General features: G+C 29.2%; 1 protein-coding gene across 1 annotated transcript; it reads right to left on the bottom strand.

Moving 5' to 3' along the window:
• Positions 1-576: 576 nt before the first annotated feature.
• On the bottom strand, positions 577-2,420 carry LOC105133408 (uncharacterized). The gene has a single exon (XM_011037392.1). The coding sequence runs from the start codon at positions 1,993-1,995 to the stop codon at positions 631-633; it is 1,365 nt and encodes a 454-aa protein (XP_011035694.1). The 5' UTR covers positions 1,996-2,420; the 3' UTR covers positions 577-630.
• Positions 2,421-20,165: the final 17,745 nt, after the last annotated feature.

Genomic DNA, 20,165 nt, shown 5'->3' with positions numbered 1-20,165 from the left:
ATCCCGGCCATTAACTCGAATGGAAATAACTCAATAGAAAATCAAAGCTCCCATAACATTTTTTTTATTTTGAACTGGAAAGCTCAATAGATATATATATTATGTTGCATGCACAGGAGACGGACAGTCCTTCCTCGATTACCTATTTAGTCCTTTAGGGTTTTGATCAAGAATTTGTAGAAAATAATCCAAGTTTTAACGGATGGAGGATCATGGCTAATAACGAAATGGGTGAGGTAGTGTTATTTTGAAGGGAATAAAAGGACCCACTTAATATTCAGGAGGGAAAATAGGTTGCTGATCCTCCTCCCTGCAGTGGATGACAGGGTTAGAAAATCTGCCTATGCTTTTGACTTGGCCATCTTTACCCTTTTGTTTGATTTTTCCCATCTCAAGTGGGAACAAGCTTGTAGAATCTGGAGCCACTTCCTTCTTTACTTTCTTCATCTCTCTTTATATGAATATAATGATCACGGTCTTTTGTGCACATATTTATATCTTAGTTTCTCCTTGAAAATCTATCTAATTTGATTCTCTTTAATAATAAAAAGAAAAACAAAGAGGAAATCTTATTCCTTGATGTAAACCCCCGCACCATTCATTAAAAAAGTTTTTTTTTTTTTTTTAGAATTACAGGAATAAGCCATTAGCAATGGCTCGATTAGTACCCAGATGAGTTGTTTCATACACAGGCAATTCTTCTCTATACCTCTCTATTCCAATAACAGAAAGATTATCTAATTCAAACAAATCAGAACTTGCACAACTTGCCATATCATCATCGTCATCAGATTCTTCTTCCTCACTACACACCTGATGAGTATTGTCATTGCAAAGATCAGTACTCATATGAACAAACTGCTCTTCCTTCTTCTTTTGATAGTTCTTTAAGAGATCCCTTGCAACTTCCTCGATTCGGCGGTTTTCATTCATGACATGCAACTTAAGCTCTTCATCACTTGTGGGAACATTGTTGCTTGTAGCAGTTGTAACTGCAGCTGCCACTAAAGTACTACTCATCTCTTGACGATCATTTCCATATAGATTTTTATGCCCACAAGGCCTACAATCTTCATCCACAATCACACTAACAGGATAGAGCCTCACTGACCTTTTGGCTCCATTGTTGCTACTCAATTTCCCACCTCTTGAAGAAGGGGTTTTGCTCAAGCAAGACCTTGAAAATGAAGAGGCTGAAGAGCATGTAGATGCTTGCTCGGACTTTAACTTCCGCTCTTCGTAACTTCCACCCGGCGTCGTAATCTTGGCCTTCTTTGCATTGCCTGTAGTGAAAAGAGAGTTAAGAAAGCTCGCAAGCCTGCGGCCAGGCGATATAGGCTGCTTGACCTTCTTGAGATCACCGTAAATCTTTAAGGCCTTTGATTTTGTCTTGACAAAACTGCCTTCAGGTTTTGCCTTCTGGTTTGGTGCGTAATTCCTCTCATGATGTTGAAACATATCGGTTTGATGAAGATCTTCACGTCTTTGGTATTTCTCTGGCCTAGCACAAATGCTGGTTCTGACAGGCTTAGGCCTTTGCATGGTGTAACAAGTTGTTGATGATCTTGATGAGTTGACACCATAAATTGATTCGGATTCTGAGGATGAAAAACCACCACCACAGCTAGATTCTGAAGAACTCGAGCTTGAATTTAACAGCACAGAATCTAAATCTTTTCGAGATTTCTTGTCGAAATCAGCCATGGATTTTCTCCTAATGGAGACCTTCTCATGGCTAATTTTCTTCTCCATCCACTTCTCTATCATGCATGCTCTTTGCAAACTTGTCATTTCTTCACCTTTAAAGCCATGATTGATCTCATGTTTCTTTCTCATGGTTTCTCTGTAGAAAATCAGCTGCTCTTCTTCTCCTTTGCCATTGCCAGACTCATCTATGGAACGGTAGATAACATCAAGAAGAGTAGAGGAGAAAGATGGGTTCTGCCTTTGGTGTCTATACCTATCATCTCTTCGTGGTTTCTCCCATCTATCCATGCTATATCTTTATAGAGAATGTTGTCTGAAGTACAGTAGTACTACGCAAGAAATAGTAGCAAATTGAATGATATTGTTTTATCTTTGTTGTCTGCTTCAAATAGTGTTAAAAGCTGGGTGAGAGAGAGAGAGGTAAAGAAAGTAAAGGAGATGATAATGGAAGCCAGAATGATTATGTGAAAGAGAAAACCAAGACAAAACAGACTGGAACTCTGGTCCTTTTGCTCTCTCACTATGTGAAATATAAAAGACAAACGAACAAAGCAGACATATTCATTGTTGTATGCTCGATGGCTTAAAGAGAGAAGAGAGTAGAGAGTAGAGAGAGAGAGAGAGTAATGAAAGCCAAAAGCCACGCCTATGAAGGAGGAGAATAGGAGGAGATGATTGAGAATTGGTTGCAGAGAGTTTCTGTGCTTTCTTTTCTTTCTCATGCTCTTATAAGGCCACGCACACACTCTCTCTTCCAGGTGGGGCCAATGCCTGGTTGGAAGTGGTGACGTGGAATATCAATTATTAATTAACAAGATAGCAAGAAATTAGTTGCAATTGTAATGACGACAACACTTTTGTTTACTGTGTGTCTACACTTTGTTTCTTCTCACATGAAGTGACATAAGATCCTTTCTTTTTTTCTTGCGCTTGCCATAAGGAAAAGAAAGGGGATTAACTTCTTAATGTGCGTGATTAGGCATACATGTTCTTTTTTTAATTTTTTATTACATAAGCTTAAACCGTTGGAGCATTCTTTTTTAAACAACTTGAATTATTTTCTTTTCTTCTCTTGAATAAAGGAAAGAGATTTTCCACTCATGGAGGATGAGAAATTATAAATAAATAAAAAACTAAAACTGTTAGTGATATTACGTGATATTACCATGCATCAAGACATGAATTACTATTTATTATAATAGTATAATTATGAATTTACTCACAATGAATTAAGCTTTTGGGGTAAGTTGTTTTTTTTTTAACCATTACACAATTGTCTTTGACATATTATATGGGGTTATATTTGTTATTTTTAATTTTTATGCACAATAAAACTATTAATTTGGCTTAAAAAAAAACTCTTATACTTGTTGCCTCATATGTGTTTTTGTCCTTTTTTTTTTAATAGTTAAATTACTTTTACGTCTTTTAAAAATAAAACAATATAATTCTCTCATAATGATATTTTGATCATTTTATATTGATTTTATTGTAGATTTTAAGGTTGTTTAAAGGTATTGTTGTAATTGACATATATTAAATATTATTATTTAAAAAAAATTATTGATACTTATAATACATAAATCATTGTGTGAGCGGCCCTTGCACTACTCAAGCGGTGCATATAAGATTATTTAACCATCAAATATAGCCTTCCAGGAAGGTATTTAAAAGATCTCAATGTTCTCTACATGGTGTTGTGATACGAGTGTTAGAAGCGCTTCTAGTTTAGTTTTGAAAATCTTTTTTTTCCCTTCTCTTTCTACCTTGAATTTGTGCAATCCATGTAAAATTTCATAGAAGTCCCTTTAATTTCTTTTTCCTTCACATTTGGTTTCTATCATTTTGATAACTATTTTTTTATTTTAAAATAAGCTATGAAATAACAAATGTTTTTTAATTTCACCCTTTATTATTTTTTAATATATAAATAATCTATGAAATTAGAAAAAAATCAATTTCACCCCATATCATTTTTAAATATACAGATAATCTATGAAATTATAAATATTTTTCAATTTCATTCTCTACAATTCTTTTATCTTTTAAATTTGATCCTCGTGCTTTTAGTTGCTATTTATTTTATTTGAGATTATTTTTTTAATTGTTCTTCTGTTTTACAAATTTCGTCCTACTTGGGTATTTTTCTATCAAATTTTTTCTTTATTATTTTTATTATTATTTTCTTTTGTAAGTTTTATTATTATTATTATTCCATAAAATTAAATTTTTTGAGAGTTAAGATTCTTAATTGAACCAAGGTTTAGGATTTTATAAATTGTAAGTTTTAGATATTAAACCAAGTTTAGGAGATTCACCTGAAATTGCTTGATTTTTTTCTTTTTTTTAAAGCTGATTTTTTTTATTTTTTAAACTTTTTTATTTTTTTCAGTTTGATTCTATCAGGCTTACCTCCTATTATTTTTTAATCTATAAATAATCTATCAGATTATATTTTTTTAATTTCACCCCCTACGAGTTTTTTATCTTTCAAATTTTGTCCTCATTCTTTTAATTGCTATTTATTTTGTTTTGAGTCAATTTTAATTTATTTTTTTAATTTCACTCTCCATAAGTTTTTTCTCTTAAATTTTATCATCATTCTTTTTATTTCTATTTTTTTAGGCTTTTTCAAGTTTTTTTATTAATATTTTTCAATGATTTCATTGGTTAAAATTAAATTTATTAAGAGTTAAGCTTCTTAATTGAAACTTAATTTAAATTATAAATTTTAAAAATTAGATCAAATTTAAAAAATTTATCTGAGTTTATTTATTTTTTTAAAAAAAGCTTATATTTTCTTTCATTTTTTAGTTTTGCTTTGATATTTTTTTTAAGCTTGCTTTCTAGGTTAGCATTATGTTGTTTAATAATTAAAATAGATTCATATTTGTTCTTTTCATGTTTTTATTTTTTTTATTAGCTTTTTTAATGTTTTTATTTTTTATATTATTTAAATTATCATTTAAATTAATATCTCGAGACTGAGATATTTTTTACCCTAAAATAAATTTGCTCTGCCCGCGGTGAACGGCGGCGGGTAGCAAATCTAGCAGGAACTATGGAGATTGCACACTTCGTACTGGCTTGTCTTCCATCATACTGTGAAGAATTATTGCCTAAGCAACATTGCCTATTTTTGCACAGTCAACTAACGCGGGCGGCTCATTGGATGCTTTGACTTACAATGCCCTCAAGCAATGCAGTGAACAGTTATAATGCTGCCTTCTGTATTAAATTCTTCAAAGTTTTTTCTTGGATTTTTATATTTTCTTTTGAAGTTAAAACATGAGTTAACAGTTCGGTTGCGTTGACTTCGGATATTTTTAATAATACGGTAGATGTTTTTCATTAAAATATTTTTATTTAAAAATATATTAAAATAATATTTTTTATTTTTTAAAATTTATTTTTAATATTAACACATTTAAACAATTAAAAAAATATTAAAAAATCAATCTAAAAAATTAAAAACTTTTAGAAATATAGTTAAATGGTAATATCAAACAAGATCTTAAAGTTTTTTTTTAGTATTAACATGAAAACTTTTAGAAATATAGTTAAATGGTAAGATCTTAAAGTTTTTTTTAGTATTAACATTAAACTTGTTTTTTAAATTATTTTTTATTTAAAAATATATTAAAATAAATTTGTTAATATTAGTATAATAAAATAATAATTAAAAAAAAACGTTTTTTCAAAGACCCAGCCACGCGGCGTTGCCGAACATGTCATAATTAATGAAGGGTGATAATACACTTCATGGGAAACAGGGGACAAGATCGTAATTCGAATGAAGAAAAGAAATGTATATAATAATAATAATAATAATAATATGTACTTTACCACCTCCTGTACTTACGTAATAAGTAATAATTACCGTGTCTTTCTCTGTCCTCTCAAAATATTTTGCCATGCCAGCTTTCTTTTTATCAATTCTAATCCTTTAAATGTTACCAAGGTGTTTTTCCTCAAATATATATAAAAATTACTAAGGTATTTTCTGCAATGCTTTTAGCAAGTTGTAAGGTATAAAATCTCATGTATATATAGATATGTTTTGAGCATTTATATTTTTCAAGTATTTGCTTAAATTTCTTTTAATAAAATTTTTTTTGTCTCCCTATAAAATTTTAATTAATTTTCAGAAACTAAGAGGTTTTGAAAAAAAATTCATATTTTTAATAATCATGAATTCAAAATCAATTTAGAATAAAAAAGCTATAGGCCACATGGAGAGACAAAGGAGTGTTAATTAGTTATAGAACAAAAGGTTATTATGTAATTTAACAAGTTGATTAATGTGTTATTTATAGATTAAAAACTTGTTTTGTTGCGAATGTATTTTAAGGAGATTTTTTTTTTAACATATTAAAAAATTAATAAAATAACATAGTTACAAAAGTAATTAAAAAACTAGCATACTTGATTGAATGAGTCGCAGATGGCATATACAACTTGTTTTAAATTAAAAACCAAGCATTTTTTTTCTCTCCTTTCCTCCCTCCTCCCCTCTCACCCCTCTCACCACTAGCCAAGATCTCTCTCTTCTCCACCAAAATCACCCCCACCAACCCTAAAACACTTCTTTTTCTATCTAAAATACTCATTTTTCTCTCTTTCTAGCTCTACCCGCAGCAACCACATTTTTGCAACGGATGTTGGATCTTTCAATTAAACCATCCATCATCGATCACCCTCATTACCTACATTTCATTCCTAGAGGTATATTAAACACTTTCATTGTACTTTTTTAGTTCATTCAAAATTACAACTGGGAAGGAGTCATTTTTGCATATTTATATCGGTAACTATGCAAAACATATCTAAAAAAGAGAAAATAAATTGTTGGGTGTCTTCTATTTTTTAGGTATATGTATTTTAAATTATTTGATTACTAAAATTAATAACATTTTAAATATTAACTTATAATTTTCAATGTTCATTATTATACCTCTAGTCATAATTCATATTAGGTACAATGTTCATTATTATACCTCTAGTCATAAGAGCATATTCATATTAGGTGTCCAAAAAGCTGAGGTAATAATATGATTAACATTGTCACTCAAGTGCCACTTTTCATTGCTTTTAGGTAATAATAAAATATAATTTATTGTAATCAACATGTTACTTATATAAATTGAATGTAAAAATATATATCGGCTTTGTAACTTGTCTTGTCAGATGGTGTCGTACTAGAAATTTCATAGTAAATTTTATTCATGTCCACTAGTTTTATCAAGATAAGTTGGACACATAGCAACCGTATCAAGTATATATTACAAATGTATGTAATTTTTCATTATTTTAATGCTAATTATTTAGTTCGATTGATTATTTGAAATGACTATTTTATATGCTCTGATTGGTTATATGGATTCCATATATGGAGAACTTGATACTTTCAGTTTCGCCTATATGCCACGAAGGATATGACATTTGGTTAGCACAAGTCCATTTGCACTGCATTGACATTGTTGAGATGCATTGTCCAGATCGGGTAATATGTCACTTTAGACTATCTCAACATATACCGCATTATGTTGATACTAAAAAGGAGTTGCACATCGTTAATCGTCGAGATAAGCATGGGGGAATTAGTTGATAATTCATGCATCTTACCTTGATCTCTGGAATGCTAGAAGAGATCATGTTTTTAAGGATTGGCAACCTACAATTAATATAGATACATACATGACATGGTATAAATCTGTTACGTGTCATTTTATTACACCGACCTGGTTGCGTTTCATGAGAAGTCCACACAACTTGATACTTAAAAAATAGCAATGGCTCATTTATATTTTACATTATCGATTGATATGCAATATTGTTTTACATTTATTAAATACTAAAATAGTTTTATTATGGATTATGACTTATTAATGTATGCATCAAAATTAATTACTTAGTATGAAAAGCTTAGAAAACAACAATAGCTATTCGTAAAGGTGACCAACACCACACTTAATTTATGTTGTGGTGGACTTCAAGAGGTTGGAGGGTTTAGCGTCTTAAAGTAGCATTAGTGGAAGACAAGATTGCTTAACGTGGGAGTGTTAGGGATGTTGATCTGTTTACGAGCATCCGAAACCCGTCCACGAGCAACCCAGGTCCATTCACAAGTTAGAGATATTGTTCCTCCTCAAACATGCATGGATATTACATGCTCAACCTTGGGTTGAACGAGCTGATGAGATTATTAGATATAATTAAATATTATTATATGTTATAATAATTATGAGTAAATATATCGTTAGATTAATTTTCAATAAAATATTGTGTTATCTTAATTGTCAATGTGCATTTATTATTTACAATTTAATATATTATGACCTACTTGTGTTTTAATGGTGGAGAAATAGTTATTTGTGATTATGTGAATTGCTATTTTTTTTCAAAGTTGATCGTAGAATAAATTATCTCTAGGTGTCTCTGTTACAAAAGTCATGAATATCTTATGTGAAACACGAGTTGCAAATCAAAGAATATAATTATACAGTTAATATAGTGATTAATGCAAAAGTAACATATTATATGATAATTTGCAAAGATGATTAAACTCTGTTTATTTTTGTTTTTTAAAAGTATTTTAAAAAAAATTTAAATTTTTTTCTCTTTCTTTACTTTAAATTGATTTTCTTTTTGTGTGTTTAGATCATTTTGATAAGTTGGTGTCAAAATAATTTTTTAAAAATTAAAAAAATATATTATTTTGATATATTTTTAAGTGAAAAATATTTCAAAAAATAACCACAACTACACTTTCAAAAATATTAAGAAAAATATTTTAAAAAATAACCACAACTACACTTTTAAAAATATTAAGTTTATGATTATGGACTCACCATTTCTTTCTTTCTTTCTTTTTTGTGACTATGATCAAACCATTTCGGTTAGCAAATTAGATGCAAGATTATGAAACAGGTATGGTGAACATTGCCTTTTGTTAACAAATAATAAATGAATTTCATAGAAGTTTCACTATTCACTACAGTCTTACAACTTTTAAATGAAAAGAAATTTACCTCAACATTTTTTTTATTCGGTGATATTTGTTAATGTAATAGCATAATTGATAAAGCACCACCATAAATCCGCAAGAGATATTTTAAATATAAAAAATACATGTACTTCTTTTTTGAATTTATTAAATAATTATATATTTATCATAAAATATTGAATCAAATAGGAGATAATTAAATAACTATATTTGAAAAATAAAAATTTGATTTTCCATTAATCCTTTCAAAATCATCGTGATAATGAAAATTTTAATTTAATTTTAAACCTATAAATTAATTTATTTGTTGTAACTTCATATACATGTTGTACTTTGTAATAGAATGTATATTAATTATCGCTATATTAATTTTCAAAAAGTTATTTTTTTTATTAATATAGATATTTAAATTAGTTTATATATTTTTTTAATTAATTTCATGACCTTTAAAATTATAAGGATGTTATTAAAATAAAAATATTGTATTAATATATAAAATATTTTCCACTCACAATGTCTTAAATATTTAAAATCAGGGAATTGTTTATCCACAACAAGGACTCGAGCTAATTCAAGGAGTGGCAAGGTAACGTGGTTATCATTCTCGTGAAAAAAATGACAATTGGGCTAATTGCTCACATTACCAGGAACTTTTTCTTCCTTTAATTGACAAGAATTTTTTTTTTCTTTTACCCGAATTAGTTTTACATAATCAATATTTCACTTAACTCAAATTTTTTACTTATTAGTTCATTATGATTATTTTTTATCTAAAATACTAAAAGCATTTCAACTAATCAAAATTAGGTTCAAAGGAAAACTTTGAACCCGTTAATTCAAAAATTTATAAAAAAAAATATTTAAAAATGTTGATGCATGAGGTTTTAAAAATAAGATATTTTTATTTTTTATATTTAATATAGAAAATTAAATAATATGCTTGGTAATTTTAGTTTTCCTAATTTGTTTATAATTTTTATTACTTTTTTTATTTTCAGGTTTTCTAATTTGTTTAAATTGGTTTTATATTTATTTAAAGAGTTGTAAACATTTTAAAGATGCAAACAACTTAAAGAGAAATATTTAGTAATAAAATTTTGAATTAAAGTTTGTGGTGTAATTCTATTCGGGAAAATTTTATATTGTTTATTCTTATTGTCTTTTTTGTGTTGTTTTCATCTATGTCAATTGATATCAGAGCTATATGTCAATTGGTATTAAAGCACAAAGATCTCAATGATTATTTTCTTTTTATGTGCTAGAATAACCATGGCTAAAAGAAATAGAAGAACATGGCGTGCTCATGTAAAAGGAGATGAGGTGTTTCTCCCTCAGCAAAGAGCCATTCAAGAACTAATCATATTCTCCCTCAGCAAAGAGCCATTCAAGAACCAATCATAAAAGATATATAAAGATATATAAAGACAAATTGTAAAATTGACTTGTTGATTAATGATAATAAAGTTATAAAGACAAGTTAAAGAATTATCTGTTAATTAATAACGATGAAGAAGAGAAGACTAGAGGATAGTGATTAAAAATTCATGGACAATTTTGAGAATCTGTTTTGGAGGCATAACTATATCATGCAAGTTCTAGATTAGGATGAATATCATGGAGATTTTGATGATTTTGTCTATGATAAGACAAATATGGACTGGTATTATCTACTATTTTATAATTTTTATTTTGATAATGATTATATTGATAATGATATTATATATAACGTTAATAATGGTAGTGATGATATTATCTATGGTATCCTCATTAATAATTTAGAGATTGAGTACAAAGAAAATATCAAAGATACATGATAAAAAAATACATTGATTTAAACTATATTGATTCTTTTGATTACAAGTCTACAATTATCACTAAGGTAGATATATTGAAGGATTATATAGATATAACATGTATTAATAAAGCAAGTTTGAGGTTTACAATTTATTACCCTAGAAGCTAATGAAAACAAAATGATTTCTCCATAATTATTTCTTAAATAAAATATAAGATGAAGGAACTAAAGTTGATGTCTAAACTTGAAAGAAAAAAGAAAATATGTTGATGAGCCTTAATTAGATATCTATAAGATCATGGAAATAGTAATTAAACTTGAGAGTGAGTTTTTTTTCCCCACCTTAGAAGACTAATATGTAAGGTTTCTAATAAAAAAATATTTTTCCTTAATTATTTTTATTTTTCCCCGTTTAGTTTAGAAAATTAAATAATTAGTGTAATAATATTTTTTCTGATTTTTTTAGAACTTTTATTACTTTTTTTCTTTTTTCTTTTTTTAGGTTTTTGAGGTTTATTTAAGTTGGTTTTTGATTTATTTAAGGAGTTGTAAACATTTTAGAAAGGTAGACTACTTAAAAAACAATATTTTGTAATAAAATTTTGAATTAAAATTTATGATGTAGATATCAAAGCTCTGTATCAAATATATATATATATATATATATATATATATATATATATAATTTTCATATTTATTAATAAATATATAAATAATATTAATTATAATAATAATTTTTAATTTTACCACTAAAAATCAAATTTATAGTTTTTTTTATAGCAATAATTATTATTTTTCAAATTTATTCATAACTATATAGATAATATTAAGAATAATGAAAAGTTACAGTGCCCCTACTATATCTTAGATCCTAGTTCTTAGGGTGTGGCCGTGTCAAATCTAGGTTTGATCTTATCATTATTTTTTACACCAGCAATAATATTTTCACTTTTGGAACCTTTAAAAACTATCTTCTTACTTGTAACCTTTAAAAACTAGTTAGAGTTTCTAGTTATCATAAAATTAGTTGATAATTACTTCTTCTTCTTTTTTAATTTATCCCTTATCAATCCTAATCAACTTGAGATATCTTATATGATAAAATATTGACTCTATTAGGGACATTTGGTAAGTGCTAGGCTTTTTTTGCTTGTTTAAAAGTGATATGTTTGTCATGCTATTTATTTTTATGTTATTACTTATATTATGTGATATGTTGGATTTGATGGTTTATATAGATTTATGCCCTTCCACCTACTACATAATACCTTTTTAAACACAAACATTGCCTTAGGTTAGCATGGGAAAATAGTGATGCCCCGATGAGCTTGTCCTAGACTAGAACTTATAAAATCCTAAACTCATATTAGAAGTTGATGAGGTCATAATTAGTAGCTGATGAGATTTTCTTGACCTAAATGGTGAGGGACTCTTTTAAGACCAATATGTTAGTCAATTTACCTTTATGTAATGACTATAATTTTCTTCTCGAAAATCTCCTTGTAATATCACTAGATGGACCTGATAGGTATCAAGCCTTCACTTGATAATTTAGTCATGAAATTTTATAAATGCATGAAAAAACAACCAAGATCATGAAATATATCCAAAAGCAATTCCAACGAAAGTCTGAATCATTACAACCACAAAAAATGGATTATTTGAGCTAAGGATTTCATCATACATTACCTCATCTAAAATAAATATTTTTCATTAATGAAGTTGACAAACTCCATATATGTTGGGAAAAACTAGACATTTAAGCAAACATGTATTTTGAAAGAAATACAAGAAATTAATTGAAGTGTTAAAAATACCTATTTTTTTAAAATATTAACCATTAGAGCTATTAAATGATTTTAGGATTTATTCACGTTGGGAACAATTGACAATGTACCCATCAATGAGGAGTATTAATAGTTTCTACAAATGCCTAAACTCATGTACACAATTTATTACCATTATTAGTATGGCAAAACAATCAAAATAATTTCAAATCTTTTTAATGCTAATGAGAATAAAGGTGGAGTAAAAAAAAACATGCAATGGAAGTTAGCATTAAAATGCATAAAAAGATTTGTTCAATGAAAAGTTCAAGGAGAAAAGTATAAGCACTAGTAGGTTCTTAACAAATTATGGACAATGGTATGTATCTTTGGGCTAGTGTTATTTCCTATAGTTTTGGTTGTGATTAGTCTTAAAATAATCAATGTTTTTCTTAATGTTAAAAGAAACCAAGTTAATCTAGTAGCAGTAATCCTAGCAAAAACAATTCTAACTAATTAATAAAAGATCAATACGTTGTTTTATGCAACTTTTATGCATGTGAATGATTAGTCATGAAATCATTAGAGTGTCAATTTTCATAATAGCTTAGTGGTTGGACAAAAAACATCTACAAGAGTTTATAAGTATATGTTGGCAAATATTTCCATAATTGAAATGGATCAAATTGTTCCACAAGTTGCTAACTACCATATTTATATGAAAAGTATTTAAATTAGTTCAGTATCTTATCTTGCTCATCATGGATAACACCTATTGGTTCCTTTAATTAGGGTTAGCACACATGTCAATTATACATATTATATGGCAGTAAGGCAGTTAAGAAACCGATAATGTGTCTTAATAACCACTGCATTAGCTCAATTTTGGCCTATTTTTATGTCTTAATAACAACTACATTGAAAAAATTAAAACATATTTAGGTTGACTTAAATGTTGTCTTGATGGTTATTAAACCTTAAAGATTTAGATAATCAGCTTATAACTTTAAATAACGAACAAAATTTCATTGAAAGTTGTCAGCCATATACCAATAACATTTAAAATAAGATATGATTTTTGTCATAAGCAATTCTTTACCCCTATCTTCCAAATATATTTTCAAAAATAATTGAGAAAAAATAAAAATAAATAAATTATTAAGTAATAATGATCAAAATGACAAGTAAATAAGGAAATAGAGACCAAAATAAATATGAGAGTTTAAGTCCTTTTCTAAAGTAACTTAAAGTTTAGAAGATAAAGAATAAAAAAGATTAGGGAATTTGGAGAAAAATAAAAAAAAGGTAACGAGATAAAAGACTAGAATAGGTTGAAGATAACCACTAAGAACAAGTTATAAATAAACGAGAGAAATCATAGAAAAACAAGTGAAAAACACCCAAAAAAAAATCATAGAAGCGAAACTAAAGGAAAAAAAAGTGGAGAGAATTTTAAGAGACATATAAAGAGAAATAAGTCATAAAAAAATAAGAAAAAAGAAAAAAAGGAAAAAAATAAATGAGAAAAACCTAGCACTTTTTCGTATCTCTTCCACTACCCCTGTTATCAAAAACTAAAGGCTATTAGCCTTTATCTCGTGTCAATTATTGCCCCTACTCTTTTTTTTTATCTCCTTTTTGCTTTACACAAATAAAAGTGATTTTTTCATCGTTTCTCAAACTCTAAGAACCCTGATCCTCTATCCTCCTTCTCCTTTCTGCTTTACACAAATAAGAGTGGTCTCTCCATCGTTTCTCTAACTCTAAGAACCCTAATCCTTTCATTGAAACCAAACTAGCAGCAATATCAAACTAGACCAACCATTCTCATCTTTAAATTAACAACCTCACTTCATTATCTTGCCCTCACATAACCATCATTCATAAACCCACGACCTCACTTTTAAATCATGAATTATAATCTAAAATCAACCCACAAACTATAACCTATTTCTAACAAAATATAAAATAAAATCAAGCATTTTTCACTAAAACTCCTAGTTAAAAAAAAAAGTCAATCACAGTTTTAAAACTCCTTAGAAATTACAAGCATCACAACTTTAAAATTAGACCATTTTTGTGTGTGAAGAACACATGTCACTAACTTCCTAGGAATCTATTCTTCCAATATGTGAAAAATATACATCAATACTTACTTGTCTTATTTCTAATGATTTCTAATCGATTATGAAGGTCGTTTTTTAACACCTTAATATGTTGAGCTTTTTTATAAAAAAAAATGAAAAAATAAATGAGAAAACCATAGCATTTCTCCTCTTCTCTTCCATCTCCCCTGTTGCAAAAACCTAAATGCCACTTGCTTCTACCTTTTATCAATTGCAACCTCTTTTCTTTTCTTTTTTTCTTTACTGTAAAAACCTAGCACCCACTAACCTCCATCTTCACCTAATGGTAGACTCTTTTTTTTTCCTCATTTCAATCTCCTTTCTTTCTCAAACAATTAAGGGTACCTTTGCATATTTTCTTGAACCTAAATAGTTATGATCCTTTCTCTCTTTTTTCTCAATGAAACCAAACCAGCAAAACCACCAAACCATCAATTATTTTTAAATCCATAACAACAGTCTTTCTCCTTCATTTTACCCTCATATACTTTCTATTCATAGACCCACAACCCATTACTGTCAAACCATGAATTCTCACTCGAAATTAGCCCAGAAATCACAACCTATTTCCAACCAAATCTAACACAAAATTCATCCCTTTTTCACCCAAAATTATCACTAAAAAACATTTAATCACATTCATAAAACTCCTCATAAATCATAACCACCATCACAACCTAGAAAATTGACTTTTTTTGTGTTTTTTTACGATTAGTGGCAACGAGTAAAGAACATGCTTCGCCTCCTTCCTAAAAATTCAATCTACTAATGCGTGAAGGATATATGTCAATGATACCCCATCTTGTTTCAAGCATTTTCTTATCAATTTCGAATGTCATTTTTAAACCACCCTAATATGGTTTATTTTTTTTATTTATCTTGAATAATTATTAATGTGTTAATTAATTTTTGAATCTTAATGAAATTGTATTTGATCGATGTATAAGTTGTTCTTGTTGTTTTTTATTTATGATATGCCATTGATTTATAATTTCATAACTCAAATAGGCTTTATAATTTTCATAACTCAAATTGTCTTCGGACCATAAATCTTCTTAAGATTTGTTGAGGTTTCTCCTTAGAAGTTATATTAAGTATAAACAATGGTGTATTGAAAATGTTGATGTGGTGTATATGTTCTTGTTGTATATTTTAAAATATTGATGTAGTGTACATGTTTTCATATTCTTATTATTCTTGTTGTGTTCTTCCCATTACCTAAAATAAGCTAGGAATTGTATATTCTAAGTAGATTTTTCCTTAGAAGTCGCATTAAAGGTGAGTGAGCCATATATAAATATTGATTATTTTTTTATCATTCTTGAATTTAATTTAGTTTGTATTTTTCTTATAATTGAGATTTGATCCAGGAATTGTAAACTCGTATTAGGTGTTTTCTTGGATGTCGTATTAAGATTAAGCGAGAATCTATTTTTATACTCATGGCCTTTTTGATATGATAAGTAAATAAGTATTGGATCGGAATGAAATCTTATAGTCTCATTAAACATGAGTGGTTGTCACTAAGCATTTCAAACATAATTAAAAAAGGTGGGTCACAACCTAATTAATCATTTTAGACATAATCAAAGAAAACAGGTCAATGCCCAATATGTTGTCTGCCATCCTTTTAGCTCAAACATTTGTATTTCAAAAATAAGGATTAGGCCATGTCTCGAATTATTGTCTTAGAAATAGGGTTTTTTACCATAGATACATATATCGATTAAGGCAAATTTTAACAAGAGCATAATAAGTATTTTATCATTTAAAAATAAGTTCATTACAGCTTATCTTAGATAAAATGTTTTAAGATGATTTTATTTTTATTTTTATTATCAACCTCTTATCTAGAACTTTGAAGAACTATTAAGGTTTTTAATTATTATAAAACTAGGTAGCAACTTCTATTTTTAATTTTATCTCTATCAATTTGGGATGTCCCTTGCAAATTTTTGTAGCAACTTCTATTTTTAATTTTATCTCTGTCAATTTGGGATGTCCTTTGCAAAAAAAATTTTTTCATATCATAAAATATCTTCATTAAAGAGAAACAATATATCACTATATAAAGGGATAGTGACCCCCAAATTGTCATTTACAAGCAAATAATATGGTGGTCTAGTGTTCTTTTATTGAGTAAAATATTGTGCATGCCAAGTAATTCTTATAATATATTTAATGTGTACCTTAAGAGGTTGGCTTGGTAATTAAGAAGGTTTATTTTCTTTTCTTTTTTTTGTTTTATGAGTTTAAACATTGAAGGTGATATTAAGGAGAATTTATTAGGTTTTTTTAAATATATTAAGGCGATATAAAAAGTATTATCGATGTAAAACATGATAATTACCAATGGGTGGGTATAATTTGTCTATAGACTGATATTTGTAATACCATTAAGCACTGTAGAGACATTGTCCAATGATTTTTTTATTCAATAATAAAGAGTATTTTCGGATCAAGTACTTCTATATTAATTAAAATTAAGTTTTTTTTTTTTGAAAATTTTTGAGAGCACAACCCCCGTTTCATCTATGTTTTCTAAATTATACCCACCCCCATTCTTAAACTACTGAATAATTGTTAGGGGAAAAAAAGGTTATATTGTTGGATTTCCTTTATAATTTCGACAAGATGTTTACTTATAATTAAAAGGTGAGTAGCGCAAGTATTCTTGACGTTTTCCACAGTTAAACTAAAGAGAAACATCTAAGGACCTTTGATTTCTTTAGACAAATTATACATTGTAATTCAGTGTCCCATGTGATTGTATGTACGTATAATTCAAAGTTCTCGGCATGCCGTCAAAAGGGAGTTCAAAGCGTACAGTATCCTTTAAAGATGTTATCGAATATAAAAAAAATACAAATTAATTAACATCCCTCAGCTTTAGGCGTTGCGAATTTCTTATTTTTTTGGGGAATTAGTTTGTTCAACCGTCTACGTTAGTTTTGAAAAGCAAAAGGGGAGAGAGAGCATGTTCTTAGTGGGTGCATGGTGCTTATTTGCACGATGATTGCACTCGTGGCTCCTAAACTTTATGCAACAGAAGAACAACTTTAAGAAACTAGCTAGCTACAACAAATAACAAAGAAGATGTGATTTGATTAATACTTTAAAGAAAGGATTAGGCCACAAGGGAATTGATTTAAGAGAGAAAGATGATCTATTTAGGTTGTTGATGGGATTTGATTAACAGTATAAAAAAGGATTAGAACAAGTGAAAGTGTGGGCTAAAAAGAGAAAAGGCATGATTAAGCTATGCGTGTACTCCTACCATAAAAAATTCAAAAGAAGAAGGAAGAAGAAGGAGAAGGAGAAGGGAAACGTCAGAAAAGTAATGTGCGTGTGCAATGTTGATCTTCGATTCTTTCCCTTTTCTTTGGCTTTTCCTTTAATCACCTCCCTTCAAGCCCACGAAAATTCTTCATCATTTTTTGTTGTCGATATGCATTAATTATACTATGAGCACAGATCGATGGTGTCAAAGTTCAATTGTCTTGTACACTAGTGCTTCGTTTATGTTTCTCTTTTACAAGGAGAGTTCACAAGTTCAAGCACACAATAAGATTTAAACACTAGGGTTTGTGTTGTGGCCAAGACCTAAAATGGAACTCTCTTGAACCAAAAAATGAATAAATCCCATTCTATCAATAGAATTTTATAGTCTCCAATCTCCAGTAACAAAACAAGATTAATTGATGAATTTTCCAAAGGAACCACTTAGTCCATTCAAAGCTACAAAGCACTTCGTAAATCATTTGTTCTTTTATTAATTAAAGAGAGGCTCCCATAGCGTATTCATAACCTTGCTTTGCTTTCCCTTTTGGTCCATAGCAAACTGAGTTGAAGACATCGAAGAGAAGCAAATGGAAAATATTTCGTAAAGTTAGTGGGGATTAGGGTTTCTAAGAAGGTTGAGAGATTCCTTTCCGATCATGGGAGTGATACAAGTAAAATGGAAGAGGAGATTCCATTCAGATCGTGGAATGACCATATCTGGGGACCCAAAATCCAGCAAATTGTCCATTTGACATGCCCTAACGAAGAAAAAGCTCTCTCCACCTTTCCCCACTACCATCATCCCATATGAGAAGGAATCTGAAGACGTTCTTGGTGGACGTAGAGTCCAGCCTCCACCATCCTACATTAGATTTGACACATCACAAGCCATTGTTTGCTAGCACATGGTGTATAATTAGTTGACTTGTCCAAATGCACATAAATTTCCATTATGGTATCGATAAGAACACAAGTGGAAATATTTCCGAGAAAACAAAAGTTGTCTCTCTTTTGTAGAATTTAGCACATTAGTGGGATCTTAATGCTAGTGCAGTAGTTTTAAGCTATCAATATAGATTGGACCGAAATTGCTGTGCATCATGCATGCTATCAAAATCGATGGTGCAATTTATAATTAAAGACAAAGGGTGCATGTTGCTTGATTTGATCCCTCAATCCCCAGTCACAGAGCTCGTAATCCACTGGAAAATGCAGGTATAGTGGCTTCCAGAATGGACAGGGATTTTTATCATGAATTTGATTTTGAAAAAGTGCCCTACTGCCTAGCCTCCACTCCATTCCGTGGTTCCATAATCCTCTGTGCTTAGAAATCATGCTTCATCATTTTTATTTTTATTTTGTGATTTCCATTTCAACAATGGGTCACCCAGCATTAGCTACACTCAAGATCCTAAATTGCTTTGGCCCATCTTTGATCTTTTCCTCGTAGTGCCAAACTGCCAAAGGAGACGTGATCTCATCATGGATACCTCAAAGAATGACAACCTAACCTAAAATTTAATTTGATTAATAAATGCTATTTTTCTTGTATGCGTGTGTGTGTGTGCAAGAAGTTGACTTCTCATAAACCAAATTGGAACTCGTTATTGGTCCCTTTTCGCTATTCATTAATTAACCACAGTTTAATTAAAATTAGCATGAATATTGCTAATTAGTTTCAAAACAAAGCTGCTCATGTTGACGATTATTTCTTTCTTTCTGGTGAGTTTATGCTTATTTCTCAACATAATACTATTGTCATGACATGATTTTTTTTTATTCTCTGGTTCATCGCAAGCCTTTAGAATGTTCCGTTTGTCTCGGTGCTTCATAGTAAAAGGTAGCCCATAAAAAAGAAGGGGAAAGCCATGACAGAAATCACAGGCAGGCTGCAGGCAGGCCGGCAGGCCACCAAATTGAAATATTTGCACGAGTGACCATAATTATCCACTTAAGATTTCCCATTAGAAAGCAATGCTTGATTGCTTGGAAACCCACTAGCAGTAGCTCGTGATTGTCTCGAAATCTGCCAGATTGCACACCAACTGCAGTTCTTTTTTCTTTTTTCTTTTTTCTTTTTCCCATTTTATAAAGGAAAAATCTTGGGGCCCTTATGATTAGCAGTAAACTAATTACGTAACAGCACAACCAGCTAATTCCTGAGACCTCTAAACTACAAGTCTTATATTTCAACAATTGGAATGAAGTACCCTTCAAGGACATTAAGTTCAAGTTCTCAATGGCTCGTCTAATTAATAAATGAAGATCTATTAACACACATCGTGCAAAAATTAACAACTTGCAGTACTTCTCGAACTAAGATGTTTTCTTAAAATTCCAGATTCTTGACTACCTGGATCAATAATGATACGAATATCGATCTCCATTTCTTTCTTCTTGACATGATATATAGTTGCTGTCCGTTTCATATTGGTGTAAAGGTTCAAAGGGTACTTAAGATAACTTGTAAAGTAGCATTCCAA

The sequence above is a fragment of the Populus euphratica genome, unplaced genomic scaffold (genome assembly GCF_000495115.2).
Source record: "Populus euphratica unplaced genomic scaffold, PopEup_1.0 scaffold33.1, whole genome shotgun sequence".
Classification (NCBI taxonomy): domain Eukaryota; kingdom Viridiplantae; phylum Streptophyta; class Magnoliopsida; order Malpighiales; family Salicaceae; genus Populus; species Populus euphratica.
This window is presented reverse-complemented; position numbering and strand designations above follow the sequence as displayed.